Source organism: Elephas maximus, chromosome 1 (genome assembly GCF_024166365.1).
Source record: "Elephas maximus indicus isolate mEleMax1 chromosome 1, mEleMax1 primary haplotype, whole genome shotgun sequence".
NCBI lineage: Eukaryota > Metazoa > Chordata > Mammalia > Proboscidea > Elephantidae > Elephas > Elephas maximus.
This window is the reverse complement of record NC_064819.1, coordinates 227,109,225-227,119,699: the sequence shown is the minus strand read 5'-3', so window position 1 is coordinate 227,119,699 and position 10,475 is coordinate 227,109,225. Positions and strand designations below refer to the sequence as shown.

The 10,475-nt window shown below is 43.0% G+C and overlaps 1 protein-coding gene across 2 annotated transcripts in view; it reads left to right on the top strand.

Moving 5' to 3' along the window:
* The first annotated feature begins 795 nt into the window (after positions 1-795).
* TFB1M (transcription factor B1, mitochondrial) overlaps positions 796-10,475 on the top strand; it is a 64,667-nt gene continuing 54,987 nt past the window's right edge. Inside the window, exons 1-3 of one of the 2 annotated variants that reach the window (XM_049904416.1) lie at positions 907-994; positions 3,043-3,115; positions 4,224-4,375. Coding sequence is in view for 1 of the 2 variants with exons in the window: in XM_049904409.1 (XP_049760366.1) it covers positions 862-994; positions 4,224-4,375 (285 nt within the window). In the remaining variant the exon portion in view is untranslated. Of the gene's footprint in view, positions 995-3,042; positions 3,116-4,223; positions 4,376-10,475 lie in introns of both variants that reach the window. The other variant, XM_049904409.1, reaches the window with a different exon arrangement.

Below are 10,475 nucleotides of genomic sequence, written 5' to 3'. Positions count from 1 at the left end.
ACTTTCTAATGTTTACAGTCCTAAACAAGACGCTTTTTCTCCTCAGCTGAATACATTCTGAAGGGTCAGAAGAGTTGGTTTCCAGTCCCAGCCCTTTCACTAACAAGGTATGGCCAGCCGCTTTCATCCATCAGATAACACAGTAAAAAAAAAAAACAAAAAACCCAGTAGCCACCGTTTATTGTGGGCTTACCATAAATCAGGCATTGCACCATGCTCTGAATTTGCACACCAGGGGACCACTCATTTTTGTGCTTATAACTTGGAGTAGGCATTACGTCCATTTAACAGATGAAAACAACTGACACTAAGGTAGAAAACTGCCGCCAGCACATGCAGCCCTGTAATCCTAAAAACACCTAATCATAAAAGAGAGGGATTGGCAACCAATAGTTTTGCCTGCAGTCATCCGCTCTCCCACCATAGCTCCTTAACCCTAGTGTACTTGGCGCAACTGTTTGCAGCTGGGCATTTGGAAGCCCGACCTGCCGGCAAAAGCCCACCGCGATTGGCTGGACGCTCCCCGGGTTCCCGGGTCCGCCCCGGCCACGCCCCCGGCCCGGCCCCCGTCATCCTGCCCCCGGGCTGCGCCCGCCATCGCCTGCCCGGGAGACGCCTCCCTGCCGGGTTCCCCCCGCCCCTCCGGCGGAAACCACCGCGCTGCCACCCTGCGGAACGCTTAGCAGGACGTAGCTCATGCGCCCCGAGCGCGCCCGGATTTCCTGTCCGCGCCGACCATTTCCGGCGGGGCAATGCTGGCCATTGGCGTGGACGCGGAGGCGGGCTTTGGTGCTCCCAGGTCCCTCCCCACGCGGTGTTTTCTGAGCAGCGAGGGAAGGCCTAGCGGCGACGGCCGAACCCATGGCTGCCGCCGGGAAAGTCAGCACTTTCCGCCTCCCGCCGTTGCCCACGATCCGAGAAATCATTAAGTTGTTCAGACTGCAAGCCCAGAAGCAGCTGTCCCAGAACTTTCTCCTGGACTTGAGGCTGACAGGTGGATGGCTGTCCCCTGCTCCCCGATGACTCCCTGGGGCTAAGGCCGGGGTCTCGCGCGGAGCCTGCGGGCGGGCGGCCAGGCTCTGGCACCGGGTGTGCAGCGGGAATTCGATCAGGTCCTTCTCCCACTTTCTACTGAAACAGCTCTGCAGTCCCACCCAGGAGACGCGTGCAGTGCGCTCTTTGCTCCTAAGATCCCGATTTAGGGGCGCGTGGCAGTGGGATCGTGGGGTAGTTTTTGCGGAAGCTGAGCAAACCCTCGGGGAGGCAGAGCTCACGCACCGTGAAAGGGGTCGTGCACATTTGGATTCTGGCGCGTTAACACTGGTGTCAGTGCGAGTGCTGACTGTAGATTTGCTTTTCATAGGGTTTAAAGTTACCAGAACTTAAATCAGCGCAAGGATTTAATCAGTAACATGTTGCCGAACAAAGAGTGTCACTCGTAGGATTCGTTATTTAAACGTTTACTTGTTGAGTCTTTGAAATCCTTAAGGGCGCCAACGCTTATTCAGTAAACACAGAGTGAACAAGCCATTCTCCTAGCTCCGGGGGATAAAATACAGGGGTGTGCAAGGCAGAGTCTGGCCTCAGGGCGCTTACATTTTGGTTCAGTTTACATTCCCACTCCTTATTTATTTAATAAAAAAAAAAAAACTAGAGATTTATATATTTCACCAATTTGAAGGGCACAATTTGATGAATTTTGAGAAATGTACACTTAGCCACCAGTCCTATTCCTTGTTGATGTTCTCATCTAAAAGATGAGAGTACAAAAAGATGTGTTACAGATACAGTATGCCCGCCCAGTCACTGTTGGAGCACTTACATTTTCATGTTTTGATATTTCATCCTATTTGAGAAGAGCAGTAAATCATACTCAAAAAATTCCTTTTCCATGAAATGAAACATAGTCCACAAAACCACATAGATGCCAAACCCACTGCCATCGAGTCGATTCCGACTCATAGCGACCCTATAGGACAGAGTAGAACTGCCCGATAGAGTTTCTAAGGAGCGCCTGGTGGATTCGAACTGCGGAACTCTTAGCAGCCGTAGCACTTAACCACTAAGCCACCAGGGTTTCCAAAACCACATATAGAATGTTTTATTTTTTGCACGTGGAGACCTTACTCTGGAGCATGAGGTTCAGTAAAATAGTTTAACTCCACTTTAGTTTTCTCACCTTTTAAATTAAGGAGGGGTCAACTAACCAAAAAGAAAAACCCAAATCCATTGCCGTGGAGCTGATTCCCACTCATAAAAAAAAACCCTATAAACAGAGTAGAGCTGCCCCCATAAGATTTCCAAGCCTGTAATCTTTAGAGAAGCAGACTACCTCATGTTTCTCCCACGCTGGTGATTTCAAAACACCGACCTTTAGTAGCCAAATGTTTAACCACTGCGCCACCGGGACTTCTTAGGAGTTGACTACAAGGTCTTTAAAAAGTTACCAGTCCCAGTTGCAATGGAATCCATGCCAATTCATGGAGACAGGTAGAATTGGGGTCCATAGGATTCAGAAGTACATCACCAGGCATTTCTTCTTAGGTGCCTCTGGGTGGGTTCAGACCCCCAACCTTTTGGGCTAGTAGTCGAGCACTGAACCATTTGCACCACCCAAGGACTCCTTTGAAAAGCTATACAGCTCTAAAATTCTTGAATTCGAGTAGTAATCAGTGCCAGTCTTTTTGCCTCTCGTTAGCTACATTCTAGGTATAAAGTACTGTTCTGGTGGCTGAAAATATAGGTGTTTGTAGTTTAAAACATTTTTTCACATACTTTTTCTGTTGTGAACCTTCATTCACCCTCAGGAGTAACAGTTACAATATCTAGATACTATTATCTGCTATGGAACCAGAGTGAAGAGAGATTAAGAGACTTAGATGAGAAGCTCAGGCTGGGGCAGAGCTGAAACCCAGGCTTCTTGATTCCATAGTGCTTCTTTGATATTCACTTGTATTTGAATGTGCCTGGGATGTTTGGGGGCAGAGTCTCTCCTGCCTACTGTGGTAGTTCTCCATTTTAAAAAACTTTGCTCCTTAATAGCTGTACTTGATAGATCGTCGCTGTTCCCTCTGAGAAGCATTGGGCGGTAGTGGAGCAAGGATTGGCTTTAGAGGTATGTCGACCTGAGTTGGACTCTCTTCTCTACTTTCTGGGTACCCTTGCAAAATCAAACAACTGACAAAGGAAACAAGTTAAATTGGGATGGTAGTTCTTGTAACAACTGAGAGAATGTATGTTAAGCACAAATGGGTGGTCAATGAATGTTAATTGCCTCCCTGCACCCATTAAAAGACAAAACTATTTTTGGGTGGTTGAGAGACTGGTTTTGCCCTCAAGTGTACAAAGGTGGGTTATCGACAACAGAAGCGAAGTGGGGACTGTGCAGTACTCAGTGGGCACTGCCAGCAGTGGGGGTGTCTCCAGTGGCTAAGTTCCCGCTCTCCTGGGAGGCCCAGTTGCTGGATTTTAATCTCTCACAGCAACAAGACTAGCTCCTTGTGCGTTGTTTCAGGATCGATGAGTGGTTGCAGTGAATCATCAATACTCTGCTTTTATATGATTTCTTCTATAAGGTGTGCTGATTTGATTCATTTAAAAATCATTTACCATGTTAACATGCATGTTTGCAAAGCTTAAAAAAAATCTCCACTGCTAACTTTAACTTTTTCTTGAAAATGACCGTGAATCCCAAGTCCTAAGGGGCTTGTGGTCTAGCAACTTGTTGCTGTTGCCATATTGACTACCAATTGAGGTGTCCACAGGTCAAAAATGGAGGCTGCCAGAACTTTTTGCCTTGGCATTTCTAACCAGCAGCCTTGAAGATTCTGGATGGGAAACCAGTCTGACTTATTCAGATGTTTGATGTTCTGCAACTGTAGAAAAATGGTGCATGTTTCTTTCTAGGAATTGCTTGGTTTGGTGAGAGGACAGATGGAAAATACAGTACTAGATAAATGTATGCTAAGGAATTTTGTCATGATAACCCTATTTTTGCGAAGGGATTGGTACATTTCAGCGGTGATTGTGGTAGAATGTGGAACGGGTACTGTATGTTCTTTTAGGTTTAGAGTTACATAACTGGGTAAATGTTGTATATAAAGAATTACTTGGCTGGGTATTGGCTAATAAGAATTTTTATGGGTTATTTTTCTTTTCAAATTCCATACCTTGAAATTTTCCAAGATGTTCAAGATAACTGAGGCCTATTTTCTTTTCTCTAGATAAAATTGTGAGGAAAGCTGGCAATCTGAGAAATGCATATGTTTATGAAGTGGGCCCCGGGCCGGGGGGAATCACAAGGTCTATTCTCAATGCTGATGTTGCAGAACTCCTGGTGGTTGAAAAGGACACTCGATTCATTCCTGGATTACAGGTGAGATACTTAAAATGCCTTCTTTTAGGAGGCCAAAACTGGCTTTAAATGATTCTTAACTTCAAGGTGTCCAAGGATTCTGTAAGTTACTTGTCAAACTGCAGGTCTCCAGTTCCCATCTAAGAGATTTTGATTCTGTAGTTCAGCAAGGTCTAGAATCTGCGTTTCTAACTTCTGCAGGTGATTCTGATGTAGATGGTCTACTGAGCACAACTTGAATAAACCCACTCTACACATTGATGCTAAATGATTCAGTTGTTTTTTATGGGAATCCGTTTTATGTTATTTACTAATAGCTGTGCATGTCATATTCCTTTCCTTCAAAAATAAATAAAAAGTAATTTCCTGAATAAGAATCAGTACAAAGCTGGTTCCTAGGAGGCAGAGTTTCAGTACAGTAAAACGTATGAAAGCCAGAACCTGTGTAAGGTGGACACCTGTCAGAGAAGGAAAACTCAAATATTTTCCACTAAAATGAGCGCAAGAAAAGTAGTAAGACTGCACCCTGTCAAAGGCAGAAAACTTGTGAGACCCTGAGAACAAGGCCGTCCTATCAAGTCCCGGCTCTCACAGGTTTCACTGTATATCTCTACTGGCCAACTTTTGCATTCTCTCTGACGCCACGCATTCCCCTCCTAACGGCACTTCGTGTTTCTCTGCTGAGCTTAGTAATTCACTGCAGTGGCACATGGAACTCACAGACCGTACTTACGATTACGTGGTTTAGTAGGGTAAAGGACCCAACTCAGAACTAACAGGATACAGACAGGCAGATATAATAGGATGCGACTCAGGAGAAACTCAGGAGCAACATGAAGAGGTACTCAGGTGAGGTGTGAAAAGGTCCCCAAGTGAGTGGCACATCTGTGCTTCAGGAAGCTTCATTTGGCCTCAGTGTTTTGGACTCTTATCAGCCGGTCCACACATGCTTTGTTGGTTACCAGCTGGGCTCACAGACCAGCTCCTACTCATCAACAAACCCTCAGGTGTGGCCACTGGAGCCCAGCTACTCTAAGAGTTATTTCACAGAGGCCAGGGATAAGGCCAGTGCTTAGAGTAACTCTAAACCCCACATAAAAAATGACAAATAATGGTTCAATTATTGGCGTAACTTTTGAGAACTTACACAAGTGAAAGAAAAGACCATATGCTAGCCTCACTGAGGGACACTAACTGTTAGATTTAGGTTTTTTTTGTTTTAGTGTAACTTTATTTTTTAAGTTTACATTCATTACATTTGTGTTTAGTTTTATTTATCTTGTTCTTAACACACACAGCAAAACAGACACCAATGCAACCTTTTCTACGTGTACAATTCAGTGACACTGAGGACATTTTTCAAGCTGTGCAACCACTCTCACCCTCCTTTTCTGACTTATTCCTCCTCCAGGAACATAAATTGACTGCCCCCCCAATTTCCAGTGCTGTTGTCACTTTGATCCCATATAGATAGTTCTTAAAAGAGCATAATGCTCAAGGCAGACATTTTTTACTAGCTAAGCTAAACTATTGTTCGGTTTTAAGAAGACTTTAGGAGATATTTTTGGCTTAAGGTTTAAAGATTATCTCAGAGCAATAGTTTCAGGGGTTCATCTAGTCTTCATGGCACCAGAAAGTCTGGAGTCCATGAACATTTAAAATTATGTTGTGCATTTTTCCCCCTTTTGATCAGGATTCCTCTCTAGAATCCTTGATCAAAATGTTCAGTAATCATAGCCAGGCACCATCCATTTCTTCTGGCACTTATGTCATGGCAAAAGTAGCAGTTATTCATGGAGGTAATTAGCCACACATTCCATTTCCTCCTCCTGTTACTGACTCTCCTTCTTCCTCTGTTGCTCCAGGTAAATAGAGACCAATTGTTACGCCTTGAATGGAGCCCTGATTGAACAGTGGTTAAAGTGCTCAGCTGCTAACTGAAGGGTTGGCATTTCAAACCTGCCAGCCACTCTGCAGGAGAAAGATACAACAGTCTGCTTCTGTAAAGATTTACAGTCTTGGAAACCCCATGGGTCAGTTTTACTCTGCCCTATAGGGTCGCTATGAGTCAGAATCAACTCACTGGCAGTGGGTTTGGTTGTACCTTGGATGGCTGCTTGCAAGCTTTTAAGACCCCAGGCATGACACAATGGAGGTAGAACAGAAACAGTAAACAAATTATTAGGCCAGTTAACTAGGATGTCCCATGAAACCATGACCCTAAACCTTCAGACCAAGGAATCAAATCCCATGAGGTGTTTGGTTGTACATAAAGTCTTAGGCATTCTTATAAGAGACTTTGTAAAGAGAAGGAGTAAAGTTGAATAACTCTATGCATACATTTGTGGTGAAGTCTGAATGAAACAACACATGCATCTTTAAAACAGCAGGTACCGTCATTATGTGGGAAATATTTGAAGCCACTGAATATGATTCAACTGGAAAAGAGTGAGGGGGTTCATCGCTGCCCTTGCTCAGAGGTTGACAATGGATAACATAATAAGCTTATTCTGATCTTCTCTAAGGAAAGAAGTGAAGTGAATAGGTGTGAATAGGTGTGAATAGAAGGAGACAGATGGAGATTTAAAATAAAGAACTTATATTTTTAAAAATTTGGCCAACAGTCAAACAAATTATATCAGAGATGTTATAAAAGGAATTCTTCATGGAGGGCAGGTTGCCCTTAATGACTTAAGGGCCTTTGTTAGATTCTTATGTAATATTAAAACTTAAAAGAACCCTTAGCCTCGGTCCAGATGAATAGCTGGGTAAGTACAACAGAATAATCAAATACTTCACATTATTGCTCTCCTGCAAGAGGACAAATTGGTTTTAAAGTTAGTATATTCTAACTTATGTTCAGCTTGTCGTACTATGGTGGCTTGCGTGTTACTGTGATACTGGAAGGTTTGCCACTGGTATTTCAAATACCAGCAGGGTCACTGTTGGTGAATGGGTTTCAGTGGAGCTGACCGACTAAGACAGACTAGGAAGGAGGACCTGGCAGTCTGCTTCTAAAAAAATTGGCCAGTGAAAACCTTATGAATAGCAGTGGAACATTGTCTGATATAGTGCCAGAAGATGAGCCCCTCAGGTTGGAAGACACTCAAAATATGACTGGGGAAGAGCTGCCTCCTCAAAGTAGAGTCAACCTTAATGATGTGGATGGAGTCAAGCTTTCAGGACCTTCGATTGCTGATGTGGCATGACTCAAAATATTAAGAAACAGCTACAAACATCCATTAATAATAAGAAGTTGGATGTGCGAAGTATGAATCTAGGAAAACTGGGAATTGTCAAAAATAAAATGAACACATAAAGATCAATATCCTAGGCATTAGTCGGCTGAAATGGCTCAGTGTTGGCCATTTTGAATTGGACAATTATGTAGTCTACTGTGCCAGGAATGACAGATTGAAGAGGAATGACATTGCGTTCATCATCAAAAAGAACAAGATCTAGAAGTATAACACTGTCAGTGATAGAATAATATCCATACCCCTACAAGAAAGACCAGTTAATAAGACTACTATTCAAATTTATGCATCAACCACTAAGACCAAAGATGAAGAAATTGAAGATTTTTACCAACTTCTGCAGTGTGAAATTAGTCGAACATGCAATCAAGATGTGCTGATAATTACTGGTGATTGGAATGCAAAAGCTGGAAACAAAAAAGAAGCATCTGTAGTTGGAAAATATGGCCTCATTCATAGAAATGATGCAGGAGATTGCGTAATAGAATTTTGAAAGACCAATGACTTCTTCATTGCAAGTACTTTTCTTCAACAGCTTAAACGGCGACTGTATATTTGGACCTCATCAGATGGAATACACAGGAATCAAATCGACTACATCTATGGAATGAGTTGATGGAAAGGCTCAGTATCATCAGAACAAGGCCAGGGGCTGACTGTGGAACAGACCGCCAGTTGCTCATAGGCAAGTTCAAGTTGAAGGTGAAGAAAATTAGAACAATTCCACAAGAACCAAAGTACGATCTTGAGTATATGCCACCTGAATTTAGAGACCATCTCAAGAATAGATGTGACGTGTTGAACACTTATGACTGAAGACCAGACGAGTTGTGGAATGACATCTAGGACATCATACATGAAGAAAGCAAGAGGTCATTAAAAAGACAGAAAAGAAAGAAAAGGCCGAAATAGATGTCAGAAGAGACTCTGAAACTTGATCTTGAATGTTGAATAGCTAAAGCAAAAGGAAGAAGTGATGAAGTAAAAGAGCTGAACAGAAGATGTCCAAGGGTGGCTCAAGAAGACAAAGTATTATAGTGACATGTACGAAGACCTGGAGATAGAAAACCAAAAGAGCAGAACACACTCAGTATTTCTCAAGTTGCAAGAACTGAAGAAAAAATTCAAGCCTCAAGTTCCAATATTGGAGGATTCTACAGGGAAAATATTAAATGATGCAGAAAGCATCAAAAGGAGATGGAAGGAATACACAGAGTCACTGTACCAGAAAGAATTGGTGGACATTCAGCCATTTTAGGAGGTAGCATATGATCAGGACCAATGGTGCTGAAGGAAGAAGTGCAAGCTGCGCTGAAGGATATGGAAAAAACAAGGCTTCAGGAATTGACAGAATACCCATTGAGATGTTTCAACAAACAGATGCAGTACTGGAAGTGCTCACTTGACTATGCCAAGAAATTTGGAAGACAGCTACCTGGCCAACCGACTGGAAGAGACCCATATTTGAACCCATTCCAAAGAAAGGTGATCCAACAGAATGCAGAAATATCACACACAAGCAAAATTTTCCTGAAGATCATTCAGAAGCGGTTGCAGCAGTACATCCACAGGGAACTGCCAGAAATTCTAGCCGGATTCGGAAGAGGATGGGGAACCAGGAATATTATTGCCGATGTCAGATGGATCCTGGTTGAAAGCAAAAAATACCAGAAAGATGTTTACCTGTGTTTTATTGACTATGCAAAGGTATCCAGCTGTGTGGATCATAACAAATTATAGATAACCTTGCAAAAAATGGGAATTCCAGAACAGTTAATTGTGCTGATGAGGAACCTGTACTTAGACCAAGAGGCAGTCGTTCAAACAGAACAAGGGGATAAAAAAAAAAAACCCACTGCCGTTGAGTCGATTCCAACTCATAGCGACCCTATAGGACAGATTAGAACTGCCCATAGAGTTTCCAAGGAGCACCTGGTGGATTCGAACTGCCGATCCTTTAGTTAGCAGCTGTAGCACAAGGGGATACTGCGTGGTTTATAGTCAGGAATGTGTGTGTCAGGGTTGTATTCACTCTGTGCTGAGCCAACAATCCTAGAAGCTGGGCTACAAAAAGAATGGGGCATCAGGATTGGAGGAAGACTTATTAACAACCCACAATATGCAGATAACACAGCCTTGCTTACCAGAAGTGAAGAGAACTTGAAATACTTACTGATGAAGATCAAAGACTACAACCTTCAGTATGGCTTATACCTCAACATAAAACAAAAGTCTTCACAACTGGACCAATAAACAACATCATGATAAACAGAAAAAATATTGAAGTTGTAAAGAATTTCATTTTACTTGGATCCGCAACCAACACCTGTGGAAATAGCAGTCAAGAAATCAAACAACACCTTGCATTGAGCAAATCTGCTGCAAAAGATTTTTTCAAAGTCTTAAAAAGCAAAGATGTCACTTTGAGGACTAAGGTATGTCTGACCCAAGCCTCGATGTTTTCCATCGCCTCTTTTGCTTGTGAAAGCTGTACAATGAATAAGGAAGACTGAAGCAGAATTGATGCCTTTGAATTGTACTGTTGGTGAAGAATACTGAATATACCATGGACTGCCAGAATAACAGGTAAGCCTGGCTTGGAAGAAGTACATCCAGAAAGTTCATTAGACGTGAGGATGGTGAGATTTTGTCTCATGTACTTTGTTATTGGGAGGGACCAATCCCTGGAGAAGGACATCATGTTTGGTAAAGTAGAGGGTCAGCGAAAAAGAGGAAGACCCTCAACGATGTGGCTGCAACAGTGGGCTCAAGCATTGCAACACTTGTGAGGATGGTGCAGGACAGGACAGTGTTTTGTTTAGTTGTACCTAGGGTTGCTGTGAGGTGGAATTGACTGGACGATA